The sequence below is a fragment of the Sceloporus occidentalis genome, unplaced genomic scaffold, assembly GCF_023333645.1.
Source record: "Sceloporus occidentalis isolate IW3139 unplaced genomic scaffold, rSceOcc1.0.p SCAF_5, whole genome shotgun sequence".
Classification (NCBI taxonomy): domain Eukaryota; kingdom Metazoa; phylum Chordata; class Lepidosauria; order Squamata; family Phrynosomatidae; genus Sceloporus; species Sceloporus occidentalis.
The window spans coordinates 70909065-70930978 of NW_028316985.1; the positions used below are offsets into that span (position 1 = coordinate 70909065).

Genomic DNA, 21914 nt, shown 5'->3' on the forward strand with positions numbered 1-21914 from the left:
TCCATCCCTCCTAATGTTGTTGTTGTTATGTGCCTTCAAGTTGTTTCCAACTTAGGTTGCCCTAAGGCAAACCTATCATCGGTTTTCTTGTCAGGTTTCCTCAGAGGGTGTTTGCCATTGCCGTTCTCTAAGGCTGGGAGCGTGTGGCTTGCTCAAGCTCACCCAATGGGTTTACATGTTGAGCTAGGATTCGAACTCTGGTCTGCAGAATCATAGTCCAACATTCAAACCACTACTCCACACTTGTTCTCATCCCTTATGCTTGCTTTAGTTGAAATGTTCCTAGTGCAATGTGGAAACCAGGCCGAAATGGCAATCGTAGCCACAGTATACCTAATGACTAATCGCTTACACTGCTTGCAAACACCAGGACACAGGAAATTCAGGCTGCTGCCACACTACAGAATCATGCAGCATTCTTAGGCTTGGACTTCAGCAAATCTCTTGGGGTGGCCTGCCCAAGAATCTCTGCCTGGAGACTTAATGTGAAATGTGGAGTCCTGGGCTTTGTAATTGTGGTGAGAACAAACTGGAGCTCTCTAGCAGGATCCCATGGGATGCAGCCATGTCAGTTAAAATGGAATCACGGAACTGGTACTGTGTAGTGTGATAAACAGGTGAGGAAAAATGAAAACCTTTCCCTAGCAGGCACAAATCCATTTGAAGCATGCTTTATTACACTTCCTAAAGGCTCAAAGGACATTCCTTTTCCACACCATTATAACTTCCAGTATGTTATTCCAAATTTATTATGCCAGAATAAATGCTTCCCTCAGACTACTTTAGCTGAAGCTTGTCTCTCTACAAATTGTCAATAACTGAATGGTCTGTCCTTGCACCTTTTGGCCCATTGCTTAGCCATGGTGGCTGGGTAATTTTGGACATTGCCATCTAAAAAGTAGGTTTTCCCAAACTCTGCTTTTGATTGCAAAATTATCATGCATTGAAGGAAATGCTGCCTGTAATGATACAGAAGACTAGTTCATTGTAATATTTTGTGGCCTCAGGATATGTTTTGTCAAGGGTCTGGGAACACTGTTCCTTGCGCTATTTCCAGACATAATTATGGGTTCAGCATCCAGCTACCTACAATCCAGCCCAGAGGATCCTTCCTAGAAATATCATGGAGACCATTAATAATGATTTAAAAACCCATTAACACCAGAGAGTCCAAAGCTGGCACAGGATGACTTGGTGCTTAAGGAAGATTAGCAAATGATGACCCTCACCCTCCCAAGTCAGTCTATGGCTAGATCTGCATTGCAGAACTGATGTAGTTTGACACCACTTTAACTGCCATGGCTCCATGCTATGGAATCCTGGGAGTTTTAGTTCATTGTGGCACCAGAGAGCTCTGACAGAGAAGGCTAAATATCTGACAAAACTACAAATCCCAGAATCCCATAGCACCAAGCCATGGCAGTTAAACCAGTATCAATCTGCTTTATTTCTATAGTGTCAATGCAGCCTAAGTACCTAAAGCCATCTGAGTTATTCTGGCAATTGAGCTATAAAAGCCTACACCCATCTTAGCATTTGCTGGCTGAGATGAATCTTTCCACCTCCTCCAGAATAGGCCTCACAGTCTATGGGATTTCTGTGCATTGACAACTGCAGGAATGGTATTCCCTCTGCAGTCTTGTAGGGCTACTTTTGCACATGCTGACTCTCAGTTAAGCAGTCTCTCATTGTTCGACATGACAGCATTTTCCCAAGGGACTCCAAGGTCAGTGTTTGAATTTCCCACATCAGAAGATCAAAAGGAGAATGACATTGCTCTGGATATGCAATTACTTTTCAGAATTATCTTCTGTTTTACAAAGGGCTTTGAAGTTGTCAGGTGCATCACTTGTGAAGCTTAATAGCCACAACCCTCATGGCGACAGTACCCATCCCCTTTTTCTGGGTGCTGCTGATTCAGGCAAACTCTCTGAGTCAAGTTAGACAGCAGACCTGCTCTGGCACACACACAGCAAACACAGCACAACAGTGACTCCACCCCATGCTTCCAACCCTTGCTGATTTTTCATATTTCAGGTACTTACCATTCCACATCCCTTGAGGATACACTAATGTTTGCTGGGAAAGCTGCATTGTGGAGTCACTGTTCATTAACAGACTTCAGAAGTAATCCAGTGGAGATTAAAAAGTTCTTTTAAAGCATTGTTTATGGGACGCTCCCAATTCCCAGAATGTGCTGTCTGTTGACCTATATTTCAGGACTAGGAAACTTTTGTTCCTCCAGATGTTCTGGACTAAAACTTCCATAGTCCCTTATGATTGACCAGGCTGATCGATGGCAGCTCGTAGCTTCTATATCAGTGGGGTGGTGAATCTAATCTGCATTTTAGTTCACATTTTAAAGTAGCTATCCAAGGTGGACGTATTTTTGGGGTATGGTTTATAACCTTGGCTTAACCATCCCACTGGAAGTGAAGTTTCCTGGTGCCACTGGGCCTGATGGGAGTTGTGGATCAAAATATATGGAGGGCCAAAGGTTCTTCACCTCTGCTGTAACTGCTCAGTCAGTGTCTGGGAGGCATCATCTTCTGGCAAAGATCCTACATTTAACAGGTAGAGCATTAAAGTTTATCTGGGCAATTCTGAATCCTCCCTGCCACTCCAGCAGTTATCATACCACAGGACGGCCCTTCCTCTCAGAGCCCAGAACAATTGCATCTTCATCTGAATTGCCTTTCTCCCCTCCTCACTTCTAAGCAACAGCACCAGTGACCCCTCTTGGGGGTGGTCACCTTCTGGGCAAAGGGCTTAAGAATAGCATCCTGTATCTCATCCAAAAAGAGACATATACACCTGTAAGCCCCATGTGTGCATGACTATGTCACTAACAGGATTCCACTTAATAGTCTTGGTAATGCTTTCTAGGAAATCTTTTGACCTACCCCACATGTTTACCCCACATTTTGTCTGAGATTTGTTTTGTTATTTTTCCTAACTGGTCTATGGAGCATTCACTCTGCTTAACTATTGTGGATTTGTTGTGTGCCATCCGTCCACATGAAATGAAATGTCTGGTGCTTTGGGTCTCACCCCAGGGGCTGCTTTTGCAGGTGGCTAGGCATTGCTTCCTTCGGTGTCCCGGAGAAACTTGATTGCACCAACCTACCTCTGAATGGCCGCCAGAAAGACTTGTGTAAGAAGAAACCCTATCTCCTGCCCACTATCCAGGAAGGAGCCCGCCTGGGCATTCAGGAATGCCAGAGCCAGTTCAAACATGAGCGATGGAACTGCCTGCTCTCTACAGAGACAACTGCTTCTCTTTCCACCAATCCTTCGGCCATCACTGGAGCACCTCCTTTCTCCATCTTTGGCTACGAGCTGAGCAGTGGTAGGTTCTACAAAAATAATTCAATCATTTTGGAAAGTTTAAGCCACACATTTTCCCTGCCTCCGAGGGGTTTGGGAGTTGTAGTCCAAAATCATATGGAAAATCATTTCCATTATAGCCCCCCCCCCCAATTACAGGCAGTGGTGGGTAATCATTACCCCACCAGATGTTTGGGCTGCATTCCTCACAATCCCTTACCATGGGTCATGCTGATGCCTGAAACATCTGGAAGGACAGTACCTCCCAACTCCTGGTTTCAAGTCAGTGCTCAACATTTCTATTTCAGGGGTTTCTAGACCAGTGGTGTCATTAGGGTTGGTGTCACCTAGTACAGTAACTCATGGTGTCACTACCACCCCATTGACCTCCTCCCATACCACACCCATACATAATCCTTAGTAATATTTTTGGTACTAATTTATTCATAAATCATAATTCATATATATCACTGAATGTAATGGTAACAGCTGTGACATAAAGAACTAGCAAAATTAAAATTATACCTTTAAATTCCAATATCATATGCACACAGTAAATGTCTATATATATAGTTTTATGTGGTTAAAATAAAAAATTGATAATAGATGGTGTTTATAAAGATTTTGTAAAATTAAAAAATTAATTTGAAATTTAATTTATAAAAAAAACCTGGGGACTCTCCTTTCTCTTCCCACTGAACCTCACCCCACTCACCCCATCTCTTCAGCATTTTAAAGAGATACAGGCAAATGTCATAGTTTGTTTCTGCCCAAATACTGATGCTTGAGGACCAGTGATGTCACACACTTCCTTAGGGTATCAATGGTGCTGTCAGCACCCCCTGCACCCATTTAGTAATGCCACTGTTCTACATACAGTATTGCAAAATGCCTCTGGTGCTGCTTCAGAGTGGCTGCCACTTGGGCAATATGGGGCACCTGCCCAAAGGAAACAGTGATGCTATTCTGAAACCTGGTCCATCCAGTTTACAAATGATTTAGTTGTAAATCTGTTAATTTTGGAAGAAGCCTGGGCAATGGCATGAAAGTTCTTTGGAAATTTCAAAGTGTCCTACAACACCAAATGTATAAAATCTCAGCATTTTGATCCCAACCCAAATCAAATTGCCCACATTTCAGTCCCTTGTGGAAGCAATTGCAAATCCATTATCCCACTGATTTCAAGTGGACTTCAATTGAAGGGGCCAAGATACCTTGAGAGAGCTAGGATACCTGTTCCTTTTGTTGATCTGATGGCCCATGATGACAGCTGTAAATCACAGAACTTAGAAAAGATGTTGGGTTTTTTGCACAGCAACTTCTAGAGTCCCCAACAGGCATTGCCACTGTACTCCCAAAAAAAAGAAAAAGAAAAAAAAGTTTCCAAGCACTAGTAAATTAACTTCCATCTGGCCAGAGGAGTGCACTGCAAATCTTCTAAGCAACGTCTCCTTCTCTTGTTTTGCAGGCACCAAAGAAACTGCATTTATCCACGCAGTGACAGCAGCTGGCCTTGTGCACTCAGTTACTCACTCATGCAGTGCAGGGAATATAACTGAATGTTCCTGTGACACCAAGCTGCAGAGTGCCGGCTCAGCCAATGAGGGATGGTACTGGGGTAGCTGCTCAGATGACATCCAATATGGCATGTGGTTGAGCAGGAAGTTCTTAGATGGTCCTACTGAAAACATCACTGGAAGAGGTGGGCGTGGACTGATAGCTATGAACTTGCACAATAACGAAGCGGGAAGACTGGTATGGATTTGAATTTTCCTGTCTTTTCTTTTGCCTATATATACTTGAATCCCACTGAGGTAGAGAAATCCTCCAACCTTCTTACATGGTTACAGCCTTCATGTGACCGTATTACAGGATCCTCAGTATCATTGATCTATGTACGAACAGAATACATTAAAAACTGCTTCATCAAACTATGCATAAGAAACCTGTATGTGAAGAAGGTCATATTATGCCACGTGGCCCAACCTATGTTAAACTTGCTGCGATGTGAAACCCTGCCATTAAGCTGAGTGAGGCAACCACCTTGGAAGCAGATGCTGTGAAGTAGCAACAGCTGTCCCTTGGCCATTCCTTCTCCCCTCCCCATTCCCCTGTCTTGGAGGCTAGAGATTTGTGTGCCACATGGCCTGTTTTGAGTTCGTAAACTGGTCTGCTGCTTCCAGATATGATGCAGGATGTTATTCTATTGCCAGCATTCAACTGCTTGTTCATTCTGCTTTTCTGTGTTGAGTAGGTTCCATGTAGCAAAATGTCTTGGTAAAGTCGAAGGCTTTCATGGCTGGCATCCATAGTTTTTTGTGGGTTTTTCGGGCTATGTGGCCATGTTCTACAACTCTTCTATAACATGGCCACATAGTCTGAAAAACCCACAAAAAAATCAGGTCATGCTATTTTCCTTCAGTTAATACAGCTAGCCCATACTTTCCTTCACATCTTGCCCTGCTAATCAGTTTTCAGTCATTCTCAGGGGTCTTTCTTTGGTATTTTCATGGATTTGTACTTTTTTTAAATCATCACTGAAAATCTGATGGCAAAAGAGAATAAGATAAAATAAATCATGATCACATGAGAATACTACTGGAAGTGTCTGTGCATGACAAAATATTAATATTGCTCTTGTTCTTTTATTTGTAGTATAATGGAAATGTATATTTCCACTTTACCTGTTTTCTCTCTCTTTATTAATCCCCACAGTAACCCTGTAAGGTAGACTTGCTGAGAGATAGTGGTAGCCAAGGTCACATAATAAATTCTATGTCCTGGCAGAGTTTTAAACTTGGGTTTCCCTGTTCCAAGTCCAGCACTTTAAACACGGTCATATACTGGTAGTCTCAGATCAGTTGCAACTGTGAAAATGGTAGGGAGGTTGAAACATAGTGGAAATTAAAAATGAACCAATCAACATGGCTAATTTTCACAGTCAGCATTCAAATTAGAGTACAGTCGGCCCTCCACATTCGCTGGGGTTAGGGGAACAAGACCCCCCTGTATGTGGAAAAATGCCAATAACCCACCCCTGCCCACAGCCATTTCCAGGGTTGGAGGGGTTTGGGGAAAGCTAGTGCTCCCTTCCTCTGGTCCCTGCCACCCTGGAAACGCTTGGGAGAAGTGTCCCTCAAGCCTCTCCAGGGCAGCAGGGATTCAGGGGAAGGGAGCGCTTATTTCCTCTGGCCCCTCCTACCCTGGAAAGACTTTAGAAACACTTCTCCCAAATAACCAAAATTGTGAATGTCAAACCCACGAATGTAGAAGGCCAACTGTAATTTGCATCTGGATTTGAGTTAAAGGAAAATGGTGATCTTAACCTACCAAAACCTATAAAAATGCAACCACCTCCCCCCAAACCCCCAGACATTTCAAAACCAAAAAATGTGTCAGATGCTCTGTAGAGATTAATTCCAGCCTGTTTTGACTAAGGAATGTAGGGGGCTTTTAGTGAAAAATATATATAGGAGAGACATGGTATGGGATGAAACCCTCCAATGTCCCATAGTACACCAATGCCCCCCCCCGACCGTCATCAGTTGCCCACCCCAGTTGTAGGCAATTGCTGTTGTGCCTTCATGTCATTCCCAACTTATGGTGACCAGCAAGGTGAACCTGTCATGGGGTTTTGTTGGCAAAATTTGTTCAGAGGGAGTTTGCCACAGCCTTTCTCTGATTCTGAGAGTGTGACTTGATCAAGCTCACTCAGTGGGTTTCCATGGTCAAGCAGGGATTTGAACCTGGTCTCCAGAGCTCTAGTCCAGCACTTGACTACTATATCACACTGGCTCTCATTGCAGGCCATACATTCAACATATGTGGATAAGGTGACTTACTATGTTTGTAAGTGGGAGTGCAATGAAATGTCACAACGTGGAGTGCTGCTGCTTCATTCCCTCTCTATGATCCACTTCTCCCATTTTATTGATCAGAATTCCATGGCTACTCAGTCCATTCCATCTTCTTTAGACCATTCTAAAGCTACCCTTCATGTTGGGTTCCCCTAAATATACTATAGTCCTGTCTCTTCTGATATTTTGGATACATAACAACACTACCAGCCATGAGGAGAGGGGGGTTAGATACTGTTGAAATGTTGTAGTGTATCAGGAAACTATTGTTTCTGTTCAACCCACTGTTTAAAGTGGGAATCAAGAGCTGAAAATCTTATTCCTGGAACCAGAGAGCAGATCAATACAGGACACATATTGGGTTCAGCTTGCACAACCTGTCAGAGATGCCAATTCAGTATTTTAGCTGTGGGTTTAGTTTTTAGAGATTTCAGTAAGACAAGCTTCACAAAAGGGTTAGGAGTAGAGTAGCAGTGAAGCTTTCTCCTCTGTCATGTGAAATTGATTTTATTGTATGTAATGATATGAACCACTTTGTATATGCCATTTTAACAGCATGGGTACCAGTGTGACATGTCTTTCCTGTTGAAAAACTGTTTAAAGTTGATGCTGAATGCATTTGCTGCTGCAACTGTGTTCATTTTCATTATTAACAGGTCTTGTAATGGAAGAGGTAAACATTTTTTTAAAAAAAAAGATGTATTTTTTTTTTAAAAAAGGCTGTTGCAGTGAATATCACGGGTTAAACTGTGTACATGATTGTCTCTCATTGATATATGTTCTTTAAAAAATATCTAGCTTTTACTTTCAAAAGCAGAGAAGAACTTCTGAGTTTCGAAAACATGCCTAGTAGTATTCTAGCTAATGAGAGAACAAGGTGGAAATGGCTCTTGTATGATCTTTTTTCTCCAGGCTGTAGCAAAACTGATGTCAGTGGATTGCCGTTGTCACGGAGTATCTGGCTCATGTGCCCTGAAAACATGCTGGAAAACAATGTCATCCTTTACAAAGGTTGGCAGTTTTCTAAAAGAGAAGTATGAAAACAGCATCCAGATTTCAGACAGACTGAAAAAAAAGATACGCAGGAAAGACAAAAGCCAGCGGAAGATACCTATCCACAAAGAGGACTTGCTGTATGTCAACAGGTCACCCAACTACTGCGTAGAAGACAGTAAACTGGGAGTTCCTGGGACACAAGGCAGGATATGCAATCGTACTTCAGAAGGACCAGATGGTTGCAATCTCCTCTGCTGTGGCCGTGGATACAATACTCATGTTGTCAGGCATGTGGAGAGATGCGACTGCAAGTTTGTATGGTGTTGCTATGTCCGCTGCCAAAGATGTGAGACCATGACTGATGTTCACACTTGCAAATGAAACATTCTGCCGCAAACATAAATGGCAAAACAACCTCTATAGTACTGTTCCTAGGAGTACGCTAGGGAATGTCTCAAGACAAAGAATTATCCAGGCTCACAAAGATTCAGTTCCTATTGAAAAGGGCAACTTGGGAAAAGTAGCTGTCTTGCTCACAAGTGGAGATCTGGATTACCTGAAGACATGGCATCTTTAAATAACTCTGTCCATCTTGGCTGTGGGTATTCAGTATTTTGATCAGTTTCCTTAAGCAACATAATGACAGATGAAAACTGGACAGGCTTCATTCCAATGTTTAGAAGTAGAAATGATGCCCCACATGAAATATTTTGTTCTTATATATTTAGAAGACTCAGTTGAGGAAGCAGAATGCTGTCAGTGGGCCTACAGCCATTTGCTCAGCAGCTGGAATTTGAAGAAAAATCTAAGATGCTCAGTGGCACATATAGGCCATGGTTAAAGGAGGAGAGGTTTAAACAATTTGAAGGGATATTCCTATGGTGGCTTCAGAACTCAGCTAAACTAGTTGTGTTGGAATATATAGAAATTAAAGCAAATGCAGAGGTGAGCAAAGTATGGTTCTCCAAATGTTGAACTGCAGCTTCCAGAAGCCCTAGCCAGCCTTAGACAGTAGTTTGAAGACTTTGGGTCCATTTGATGTATCATTTTGTAGTGGTTTTCTTCCACACATCGCTGTTTGACTGTTCTCCAAATGTTCACTTAGAACAGGGGTGGAAATATTTGGCCCTTCAGATACTTTGGCCTATACCTTCATGACAGAATATGCACTGGTAAGAAAATGTGGGAGCTAACAATGGACACATATTTGGAAGACAAAATATTCCCAATTTATCATTTAGGACAAAGATGAAGATGAAAGAGTATGCTGTAATATTTTTCAGGGCAATAATCACCCAAGACAAACTTTTCCCCCTTGGATGTGTTTTAAATGTCTTATTATTCCTTTTTAAAAGAAAACACAAACATGCTATTGCTAATATTCCCTCCCAGTTATCTATGCAAGATAGCTGTTGCTACTGTGATTTGCATGACATAGCTGCAGAGCTATCCACTTTGATCCTTCAGTGTGCTAGATGAAATGTATACAAGAAAAATACTGACCTTTTGCCCTTTGAAGATTGAAGATGGGGGTAGAAATTGGGTGGGTCTCCAAACATTGTTGGTCCTAGGCAGCATACACAGCGGTGAGAAACACTGGGAGCAGCATTCCAACAGCATCGGACAAGCTACGTAATTAACACCCCTAAAATGTATTTATTCTGAGCAGGTTAATTGAAATTGTTAGTTTACATCTGTACTGGGAAATGGTTTTTCAGATATTGTAGGACATTAACTTCCATCAGGCCTAAGCAGCATAGCCAAAGATGAGCAATATGGCAGGAGGGGTATTATTCAGTAATTTCTGGTAAACCACATATTCTCCAACCCTCTCCTTTTTTAATGGTTTCATTTTACTAACAATAGGGTAGTATGGACAGTTATGGTAATAATCTGTACAAGAACTGCTCTGCATGGTCAAATTGTAGCTTAGTTTATCTACATTATTCATATATTTAGCAGAAACCAAAGTTCTAAATTAATGTTCAAAAATCAGTTCTGAACTTGCAAAGCCAATCACAGCCATTTTTGTTAAAAATTAAACTGTATTTCAAAGGTCCTTAAACTCTAATCCTGTGCCCGTAGTTGCCTTACAATAAGTCCCCCTGAATTTAGTGAAGTTGGGCTTTTGAGTAGATGCAAATTTGTAGTTAGTTTTTATTTAAATGCAATTTAGGGGAATTATCTAAATGGAATAAGAATCAAACAGCTGTCCAGATGTTGGACTGCAATTTGCAGCTTTCTTCAGCCAAAGATAAAATTCACTCATTATAGATGAGGACAATTGTCTACAGTCCAAAGAGCCCATTTGTGGACAAGAAGGATTCTGCTGAATATAGAAGGAACATACAGTTCCTCTTTAGTTGGTGGCAGCAGCAGAGCATGAGCTGCTTGAAAGCGACTTTTTAAAAGTGGTTTGAGGCACCGTGTGGTTGAGCTTTTATTTTTGTTTGCCCAGAAACAACAGAAAAACCTGGCAGGCTTAGATCTGTTTTGTTGGAGCAGGACCTTGCGGTTGTCCAGAGATTGTTGAGTGCCTTCTCAAGGCTTGCATTGCTGTCTCTGCCCATGCAAGATATTCTTCCATCTTCTGTACCCAGCAGCAGTATCGTTGGGCTTATATACATACTGTATGGCTGTTTTGCTGAGTTGTGGCTATTTCATGGTAGCATCCCATTGCTTTGCACGGAACCAACTTCCATCTGGTTATGATTGTGCCATATTGGTGCATGTGTATTTCCATAACAGCTTGGCTTATATCTGCTTGTTACAGTTTTGTTGACATCAGCATGCTTTATGGGAAGGAGCTGTGGTGAAATTATTAAAGTTTCAGGTTTCAGCTCAAAAACAGAACTTTCAGTAGCTCCAGCAGAGCTAACTTTCCAGCCACTGTTGTACATAAAACTCCAAATGCAATGTGCATATGGGCTGGCTGGCTGCAACTGTTGAAAAACAATATCTCTGTAAGAGCTATTGCTTATGTGGACCACTCCTTTGTCATTCCTAAGTGTGCACAGACTTCAGCTTTAGCTCTTCACTCCTCTGAGCTAATGATTTTGCCCATACCAAAACTATTGCAGGATATTAAAAAAGAAGCTTCTAAAGGTTTTAAAGAAAGCATCTATGCCTAAACACAAGACTGTTGTTGTTGATAAAGCCAAAGGTTTATATGTTGCAAGTGCTTACGTTGTGCACTTTTCTATAAAACATTTTCTCTATAACAAAAGAATGGGGCTTGGATTTCAGTTTGTTCTTTCCATTCACAAGCGAAGGGGCAATTTTTGTCCCCTACTCTTAACCATGTGCCCCATGCCCAAGGGGTCTTTTAAGACCTGGGATAGTTGCAGGATCTGTGGCAGAAATGGAAGGGTGGGAAAAGAAAGCCTTTTTCTTTTTGTTCATGAAGGAAAGCCAGAACTTGGTCCTATCTAGCAAAACATAATGGAAATAAAGATAAATGCATTCAGCTGTTGTTGGATTTACAGCAATTTTTGATCCCTTGTTGTGGCATTACATTGCTTTATGCAGATGTTTTTCCATGTCCTTTCATTTTAATGAATAAAAATTATTTATTGTTATTGTTGTGCAGAATCTCTTGACAAACTGAAAGCAAACCACATAACTCTCATAGGAAATTGAAATAGTCTGTGTGAATGGAAGTGGTTCCAAAAGTGGTTTCAATTGCATTGAAACAAAATTTCAAGGAAGTAAAGTACTAGAAAAAGTACCAAGGCCAAGTGCATTAAAAAAAAAAACACCCAAAAGGGAGCACCCCTTCAACTAGCCCGATAAGGACTACACACACTCTATAGTCATAGAAGGCAGTGAAAGACAGACCCCAGACCAATCGAAGTGACTGTTGGGTTGCGGAAGAGTAGCTGTGGTCTTCTCAATCTGAGACCCACTTTTGCAGACTCTGAAACTGCCTCCCATGCTGCAAAGCACTGTGAAACGCTGGGGACAGTTGTTGGGTGAGAATCACTTCCAAATGGTGCTTTAACTCACCTTCCCAATAAATGGATGCACACACAAACATCTCTAGGACACCACCCCCTGCAACATTTTCTTTTGTCTGTCCCGCCTTTAAGACCTAATTTATTTTGGTATTATCTTTCATGAATTTCAATCCACTTCCTTCAGTTGGATCTGAAGTAGGTTAAAATCCACAAAAGCTCACACTAAAATTCCTCAACCCCCCCCCCTTTTTTTTTTGTATGATGGATCAATAACTAGGTACTATGGCATGCTCAGATGTATGGGGGGCAGGAGTTGGAGAAATTGATTCCCAGTTGCCATGCATTGCCCACCCCTGCTGTAAATGTTGCTGCATGCCCTCAAGTCATTTCTGATTTATGGCAACCCTTAAAAAAGTAAAGCTATCACTGGGTTTGCTTTTGCTTTCCTCTGAAGCTGAGAGCATGACTTGCCCAAGGTCAACCAGTGGATTTCCATGGGTGGAAACACCATTCTCATATTACACTTTGACTGGGTTGTCTGGTACCAAAAACTCATTAAATGGCATAATCTCAATCTTCAATGATGAGAGTGAGACTTTTATTCAGAAAACATTAATGGAGTGCCCTAATGTTTGACAAATGATCACTGAAATTTGCTAGTCCATCAAGTGCAATCCTCCTGCATCTCTTATGTGGTGGAATGACCACATCCCTTTTACAGGCACTGGAAATTCAGATTTAGTGAAAACATTGTAAGAGTTGCACAGGCTTTGTAGGGAGTAGCTATGGGTTGGGGAGTTGGTGATATCAGCTACTGATGAGCCTATTCATTCCTATTAGTGTGTCAATGCATCTTAATAATGGCTGGACTAACCTTCAGAGCTTGATGGCTTCCATCACCCTTTGGGAGGTGTGCCACTCAGTCAGGTATCTGCCAAGCTGTGTCTATTTATACATGATAGATTACAATTAGGAACTGCCTTCCATGGAAGAGAAGACTTCTCACAGAAACTGTCCTTTCCTACATCTCATCCTGTTCAACAGGATTCCTAAACTCTGTGTATCATTTTCAGTGGGATGGAAGGGGGATGTAGGGAAGTTCACTTCTTGCTCAGTAACAAATACTTAAATCTGGATCCAACCCATTGTATCAGATGCACGTCCCACAGGTTTTACAAATGCAGCGAGTCCACTATATCGGTGGACTAGTCATCTATGGACTGGAGCGTCTATGGATCAAAAGTGTCCATAGGCACATTGACATGAGCGTGCAATCTTCCACCTTGATATGAGCTTGAGGCCCCAAATTTTTCCCCAGCTGTGGGGTGCCCTAGAACCAAACCCCCACATATGGGATGGGATAGGATTGTATTATCCTGCAGATGGTAATACAATCTTATCCACATGTCATCCAAAGCAAGCCTTAATTTAAAATAGGATTTGTTCCCAGATAAATAAGGTCTTAAAACTCAGATTTGTTTGATTGTCGTTTTTTACATTTTTATTTAATGAAAAATATAATACATGGAAATGTGATCCCCTGTTCTGAATATCACTGTTGAAACTATATGGTATTTACAGATAATTGGTTTGACCATTAAAGGTGTATTTATTGCTATGCTACAGTATCTTGAGAAGAATAAACATGACACTAAAAGGTTAACACAGTAAAAGAATTTTGATTCCAGTCATCAGTTCTTGGTGTGGGAAAGTTGGATGGTTCTTTTGAACTATTTAAATCATTATTCCTGGTATTGCGTTATAGGTTTAGTGCAAACAATATTCCTCCAGTCCAACAGTCCTTACAGCTAAGCCAAACTCTTGGTTTTAAATGGTTATTAAAAAATGAAAGTTGGACATCCCTATAACCAAACATAGTGCAGACAGAACAACAAGAACATGCACAGACTTCTTAGCTTGATGCCCTGTAGCTATATAGAGAAAACACTTTCACGCCTTGCTAAGTTCTCTTTAACAGCACTTACACAGCAGTATGCATGGCTCTACAAAACTTCTCATCAAAGTCTGCAGTGGCAAACCACAAAGACAGGAATTAATATCTCTACTCTTGCAGTGGGGGAAAGCTGCTAGTCAAGGCCCAAAGAGCCTGAGTCACACCAAAATACTTTATATGCACCACAAAATTCACAAAGCTGTATCAGATTGTGGAAGGTGCTTGTCAGTTTGCTTCCAGAAAAGGGTGAAGGGAGTAAAGAAAGGGGATCCCATTTGTTGGCAATATAAACAATGTATAAAGTCCACTGATACTGATGGTGTGGAAGGCCCATTCTATAGTTAGAGGCTCCCTCGGCAGAACAAAGCTAGGGGTCCTGTACTCCTCCAGGTGTTGGCTAGACTTCAATTTCCACCACTCCAAGCTTGGATAAGTGTTAGGGATGATGGGTCCCTCAGTTCAAGATGTGGAGGACTGCATGTTTTGTCATCCCTGTTCTTGAATCTGGATCACAGCCACCAGGACCAGTGTTAGCACTTGACCTCTACTAAACCCTGGCAGGAGTGACTGCTGACTTCAACCCTTGGTCACCAACCCAGCAGCTAGCTCTGCAAGTCACCTGCAGTTTTCATCATCTATGGTGGCCCCAACATAATCTCACTATGGGACACTGCAAGTACTGTAATTGCAATGGCAGGTGGCTCACATTTCCACAATACAGATCTCAGCATTGTCACTGGGTAAACCTGACAACGTGGCCCAGCTGTTCTCCTCCCCTCCCAAAACCTTACATCAGACCTGCTGGCCACAAAATGGCATGCATGGTATTTACACACTGCTGGCATCAATGGAATGATTCTGTATTGTAGATGACAGTGCAGGATGGGGAGATTAAATTTGTGTGTGGGTGAATTTGTACCATGAAGAGATTTAATGCTTTATATGAAAACAGCAGACACAATGAAAAATGTGCTTTCACTTGCACTGCTTTAAAAAGAATTTCTATAGTTATGATTCTATAATCCTATAGTTAGTAGCCTCATTATAAAGGCTACTTTATTAGCAACATTTCCACCCTTTAAAAAAACAAAACAATGTGGAGCTTCCGAGAATTTCCCCACTCAGTCAGTTCAAAATTGCCAAGACTGAATGATGCATGCCAACTTGATTTCTATTAGTAAACAGCCAACTTTTAAATAAGCTATTACTTCCAGGAAAGCACACTAATGGCCAATGCAGGCTCTGCTCCCTAACTTCAATACTACTAAACCACCTTAAGTGGTTGATGGGTTACAGAACTTAAAAAATGTCTAGTTGAACATATATGCACACAAGAAGCAATCACATTATCCTGCTCTATTAACAGTCTGCATGGCTAACCAGAGGCAAGGGGTACAGAGAATCTAGCAACAGCAACAAACACAGTGTTATACATTTGGTTTTAAGGAAAAGGATTTAATTGTGCTTCTTTATAACAGGCCTACATTTTTGTATCAAACATTCATCCTTTATCTATTTCAAAACTGGAAGGGGATCACAGAATGCTGCTTTCAAACAGACAGAGCATAAAAATAATTGTCGTCAATTCTGGAGTGTTAAAATTTACAAATTCCACTAAAGATAAGGACTTACAGTGATGTTGTAATTTTTTGAGGAAAAAAGAAAAGTGTCTGAAGATCAGCTCTGCTATTCACGGGGTATATTAACTTGCCTGTGATGGTAACTATAAAAGACATTTACCATAAAATAACCTGAACACTGTGTTTCAGAAGCATGTAAAGAAGGGCAGGTGTGGGTGGAGAGGGGGGAATAAGGAAAAGGACAAAGGTGCTGAGAAATTATCATATTTTGTTCCTTTGGGATCTATTTACAAAAAAGGGGATCTCTGTTTTAGCAATAAATAAGCCAGATTTTTTAAAATCAATGCCCATGCACATTCTAAGGTGGAAACATGCCTGAAAAATATTTACACAGGGGACAATCCAGCAGGACATGTTCCTGCTCACACTCCATTGAAATGAACTGGTGCAACTCATCACGCTCTTGCACAGCTCCCTTTCATTTTTATGGGCTGTGCAAGAGTCCATCCTAGATGGAACATGGCCACCCATGGTATTCTCACTTCAGAACTATCTACCAGAAAGTGCATTTTCCCCCTCCATTGTTCTCGGCATTGTACATGTCCATTTGAATACTCCTTCAGTCGAGCTTCTGTGGGATGCAACCTTCCATCTCCACAACTTCTGGCCAGCCTTCATACTTGTTTGTGTCTTTGTTGTTTCTAATATGCTACAAAGCAGAAAACAATGTGAACAGTTATGAGACAGTTATAGCAATGATATTTGCAGATAAGACTAAAAATTTACTTAAGACCCTCAAAGGTTATTCTTTAAAAAGTAATTTGTTGTGCAATTCTCTAGCCTTTGCTTTTAAAGATGCAAGGCTTTTTTTGTAAAGAATTTTTTTTAAAAAAAAACCTTTAAAACAACTTTCAGTTTTCAAATAAACACTGAAAATTTAAACATATAAACATCAGCATGAAAACAATGCAAGCACAATCAAATGAAGGCATTACTGAACCCCATCTTCCAGGGTGCAGATGGGCAAGTAACATGTCCAGAGGTCAATTTTCCATCTCTGGAACCCTTAGTCTGTACAGACTGCTACAACTGAACAAACAAAACAAAACAGAGTTGGAAGTAGTCAGCAGTCTGTTTCAGTTTTTTTTTTAATTGGTACTTCTAGTACTTTTTGATGTTCAACACATTACTACAATTCTTTGTCTTCAAGTTCCACTCTTAAAAGCCACTTCATGATACCACGGGGATGCTTTGATTGTGAATTTCTGCATGGCAGAAGGCTGGACAGGATGGCCCTTCCAACTCTATGATTCTAAGATGAATGATATCAATAACTATCAACTGACATGTACATCTTCTGTCTTCCTCCTGGTGTAAGCCATCATAGCATCCAAAGTTGTATTGGTGTAAAAACCAGGGTAAAACACAGACTGAAATAAATCTAGATAAACTCTTTCATTCAAGAAAAACCTGGAGCTGAAAAGCCACCATAAGAACAGAATATTTGAGAAAGTTCCCCTATGTTGTCAAACTAGGAGAAGGCTCATTCAATAAACAGTCTCATCATAACCTCTTTCAAACATGTAGGAACCAGAGATTCCATGACAGACTTCTGCAAAGGTCTGAGACACTAACAAGCTTCACCTTGATCATTTCTACTACCTATACCATGTCTCATGTTCTTGACAATGGAAATAAATTAGGTTTCCCTATTTCCATATCATCATCATCATCATCCATACTCCAGTGGGGATTAGAGATTTTCAAAGCATGTCCAGATGAGACCTTTGTTTTTTATAGCAGCTATAAAGACCTGAGCCCCAACCTACAGGCATTAAAGTCCACAAAACAGCCAGAGTGTGGGATACTAATATAACCATCATGTTCAACTGACATTTCATGCATGGTTAAATTAAAATTTAAACTAAAAACATTTTGAAGTGTATGATAATAAAGTCATTCAGGGTAATTTTCTGAACCTGTTGAACAATCTGGCTATGCTCCATTGAAGAAAAACAGCGCACCAGACAAAATTCCAGTGCCTGTCATACTAGTTTATCACACTAGCGAGATCCTGCGGGAAAACGAGAGTGAAATGCTATTTAAAGCAAAGAAAACTTGGAAATGCCTGAGGTTTATTTGAAATAACGTTAAAGTGGAGAAAAACGGCAGCTTTTTACCTTTGGAACATCCCGAAAATAAAAAGCTGCCGCTTTTCTGTGCTTTAACTGCAGTTTAACTTTACATTATTTCATTTTAGAAGCAATTCAGTGTGATAAACTCCCCAAATTTGCAAGTTTTGTTTAAATTTGAATTGCACTTAACTCCTGTTTTCCTGCAGAATCTAGCTAGTGTGATAAACTTCATAGAGAGGGTTCAACTTCCCTCACACAGCGAGCAATGAAAAAGCATCATTGGTACTTACCTGTAATACATTCATTTCCAGCAGAAAAGATCTGAATATCCTCTGGAATGGGTTGCTCTTCTCATTTGCTCCTTTTTCCTGCCTAAGAGGAGCAAATAGATGGAGCAACCCATTCCAGATGTTTTGACCTCTGCTGCTGGGAAACCAAAGAGCTTGTATAGCTTGGATTATGTTCTAAGGGACAGATAGACTTCATACAGCAAAATGAATGCTGAGATGGCAAAATGGGACTACAAAATGTGGAGAAAGAAGGTGGGGAGATGCCATTTGTTAATGCTTCATTATCCCCTTGTAGATAGAAAGCCAACACAGCAAAGAAAGGGGTGTTAGAACTTTTCATCTTGGTGTCCTATTTTTCAATGTAGAGGAAAGTGGATGCCACATGATATTTTTACTGTGAGCAATTTGATCCGGTATGTCCTACCCACATTCTCAAATGATAGAGATCATTCTGCCATCTTAAAATTCAGCCATTTTATTTCCATTTCATCCTGCTGCACTTGTAGACCAGGTTAAGTCAGCCACCTCTAAACATCAACCTAAGTACTAACCTGTTCAAATGGGCTTTTAGTCTTGATCCCTTTCCCACCACAGAAAACCCAATTGTCTCTGAAGCCAAGGTTTGTGATGGAGGAGCTGCCCAATTCAGATACTAGTTTCCGTGCTTCTTCATTAAGCCTTGAAAGAAATTTAAAGAAGTTAACATGAAACTATAATTGCTTGATTTAACTGATCAAAATAATAATTCTGCTTCATTTCATATTTCATTACCCCAAAGGTTCACCAATTTGATGCCTATTCCTTAGAAGAACTTCTACACTTTTGAAAAAAAAATGGCATTTGCTTCTATTAATAAAGTTATCCTTGCCTCTACCCTTGCTCCCAGACACCTACCCCATTTTTAAGCTCTTCAAATCAGGCTATGCTTTAATGCAATAAGAACAATTTCATCAAAGTTGCCAGGCAGTTTCCTAGTATTTTAGGGAATTATACATTCTGAAAAATTTGTCTAAAAATTAATTATTTACTTAACTGATATCCTGCCTCTCTTCCAATATGTGACCTATAGTTTATAGCAGAAGATATGTTACTATAACATACAGCGAAAACTGGACTAGGATCCTGTGGTGAGCATTTAGGATGCTGTTGTCTCAATCTGGATCAGTGCTTCTACCTCCCATGACTGCTACTGGCATTGAAAGGAAAGAAAGCTTTCCTTCCAATGCAAATAGCAGATGAGAGGGCAATTTGCACTGCAACAAACAAACCAGGCAGCATCCTGAACTGTAATGGGGAACACACACTTTCACAATGAAACCAAGAGTCTGTTTTACACTATCCATACGCTTTCCTCTACAATGGGAAGCAGATTTTGAGTTCCAAACATTAATCCTTATCCATGTGACTAAATTCACCTGCCTACACAACCTCAAGTTCTCTTGGGTATTATAGTTCAGGTGTACTACAGTTAATAAAACCTTATGCAAAGTCTTTGTACGGCTGCCTGGCTCAATATTTTTCCCCATCCTATGTCTAGCTGTAATTTTTTTTAGCAGCATTAGCATTGGGATCATGGTGAATGAGGGCTGGAGAAACACAGATTTTCAATGTCAGGTTGCAGCAGGATGTCTAAAATAAAAAGTGTAATGAAGCCAAAAGGTGGACAAAGGTGCAAAGCAAAGTATATTGTATATTCATTGTATATGTTGTGTTTGTAAATAAATAAATAAATAAAAACAAAAGGTGGAAAAACAGGAATTTACTCTAACTTTGCCTACTGTAACTGTATGTGCTAGCCCACAACTGGCAGTCCCTCCAGAATCCCTTACTGAGCAAGAATGGAATGCAAAAGAAGGAGAACTGATAAGTATGACTTACCAGCTCCCCCTGGTATGTTTTATTAAAGAACATAGATCTATAACTTTGGCCACCAAAATCAAAATCATAAGAAAGATGGAGACTGGTGAAAGAAAAAAAATATCCATTGATATATTTTGAAAGAAGCTTTCAAGTGGTTTCAAAAGGTTGAAAATGTTTTTGTTTAATTATGTAAGGCTCACTTGACCTAGTTGTTTCATTTTACATGCACATATTCTTAGTTTTGGATAAAAGGTTTGCTGAAATTTATTGAACAGCACTTCTTTTTTGTGGTATAGGAACCTATCCTTATTTCTTTAATGTTATTTTTGCCCCTGTTATGTAAGTAATGTCCAGGAACACATCTCTTTTGTTAACTGAGTCATACCTGTACTTATTTATTTGTGGTTTTTGATTGCTTCTGTCAATTAAAATGAACAAAACTATCTAGACGGCAGTAGTTCTGCAATACATTTGCAAGAGTAATATTCATATACAAGAATGAATCCAGCAGCTATACGAAATAAACTTTGTTTCCTACAGACTTACTTAGTGGCACCATCATCATAGGTTGCCATTAGTACAATAGTTCCATCTTCAATTTTCTTCAGGAAGTCAATAAATGGGGCGACATCTAAAGCAAACAGAGGTCTGCATTACTGGAGCACAACACAGTGAGACACAGAGCCATCATCATGTATAGATATACAGTGGATCCTTGTTATACGCTGGGGTTTGGTTCCAAGATCCCCCGTGTATAACAAAATCCATGTATGCTCAAGTCCCATTAACTATAATGACATAGCAAAATGGTGTCCCTTATAAAAAATGGAAAATCAAGGTAAATTTATACTTTTTTGGAACATTTTCAAACCGTGTATGCTTGAATCCATGTATAAAAAATCCGTGTATAAGAAGGGCCGACTGTTGTTGTGTTAATCTGTTTCAGCATAAAGAAACATTAAGGGCCTGTACAGACAGGCCAAAATAAAGCTGTTTCAGGCCACTTTGAAGTTATGCTGTTTAAATGACACACACATTTTAAGAGGCCACAAGCTGCACTCCAGTTCTTAGGACTGGAGTGTGGCTTTGGCATGGCTTTCAGACTCATCAGACGCACGCATCATTTAAACAGCATACCTCCAAAATGACCCGAAGCAGCTTTATTTTGGCTTGTCTGTTTGGGCCCAAAGAAACCCTTTAGTACCTTTGAGACTAATTCTTTTTCTCAGTCTCAGAGACTGCTACAGGATTCATTTATGTCTCTTTATAATCCCACATAATACTCTTAGCAAGGTGAATATTATAATAAATATATTTTAATAAATAAATAAATGAATGAATGAACAGTTTATAACAACAATTTGTTTGGACTGTGTGCCAAAGGTGTTTATTTTCAAAAAGTATCCTAAAAATATTCCACTGTTAAATTTCAGTTATCAAATATTCCCACGATGATTTCTGAAAGGAATGTTCAATACATTTTCTATCTATGTTATGCGATAGTTATACTGATATTTGATGGCTTACAATGTTATGAGTTGTAATGTGCAAAGAACTTATATTTAGTATTGGTAACCAAGTCACAGCAGTAAGCCCTTAGTGTTTTCAAACAGAAAGACCACATCTATTACAAAATCCCTGGGTATTGGGAACATATTCTGTGTGTGTACTAAGTGATGGAGCTGCTATGTATTTTCACTGACAATTGTCTGCCAAGTTTGCACTCATAACAAACACAAGTTTTTACATTGCAGAAGCATAATTATTAATCAGAATGAAGCATTTAACAACATAAAAGAATACCTTATAAAATAATATACTTCTTAGCTGCCTTTCAAAACTTGGTTTCCCCAAAATGGCTTACAGTAGAAAACAATATTCAGTATCAAATTATAAAACCATCTCTAATTTAGATAATTTTAAAATTTTCCAATGAAAATTAAGTTTAACAAGATGCAA

At 40.1% G+C, this 21914-nt stretch overlaps 2 protein-coding genes across 5 annotated transcripts in view; one reads left to right on the forward strand and one right to left on the reverse strand.

The window, feature by feature from the left end:
• LOC149312306 (protein Wnt-16-like) overlaps nucleotides 1-9043 on the forward strand; it is a 10048-nt gene extending 1005 nt beyond the window's left edge. Inside the window, exons 2-5 of the mRNA XM_089527189.1 lie at nucleotides 1705-1840; nucleotides 3057-3349; nucleotides 4796-5082; nucleotides 8097-9043. Of these exons, the coding sequence (XP_089383315.1) occupies nucleotides 1705-1840; nucleotides 3057-3349; nucleotides 4796-5082; nucleotides 8097-8561 (1181 nt within the window). The 3' untranslated portion in view covers nucleotides 8562-9043. The remainder of the gene's footprint in view (nucleotides 1-1704; nucleotides 1841-3056; nucleotides 3350-4795; nucleotides 5083-8096) is intronic.
• A 4567-nt stretch (nucleotides 9044-13610) lies between these two features.
• FAM3C (FAM3 metabolism regulating signaling molecule C) overlaps nucleotides 13611-21914 on the reverse strand; it is a 54545-nt gene continuing 46241 nt past the window's right edge. For all 4 annotated transcript variants that reach the window (XM_089524363.1, XM_089524362.1, XM_089524361.1 and 1 more), the window contains exons 8-10: nucleotides 20502-20586; nucleotides 18647-18773; nucleotides 13611-16379 (exon numbers count right to left, since the gene is read on the reverse strand). In XM_089524363.1, the coding sequence (XP_089380489.1) occupies nucleotides 16290-16379; nucleotides 18647-18773; nucleotides 20502-20586 (302 nt within the window). In that variant the 3' untranslated portion in view covers nucleotides 13611-16289. The remainder of the gene's footprint in view (nucleotides 16380-18646; nucleotides 18774-20501; nucleotides 20587-21914) is intronic.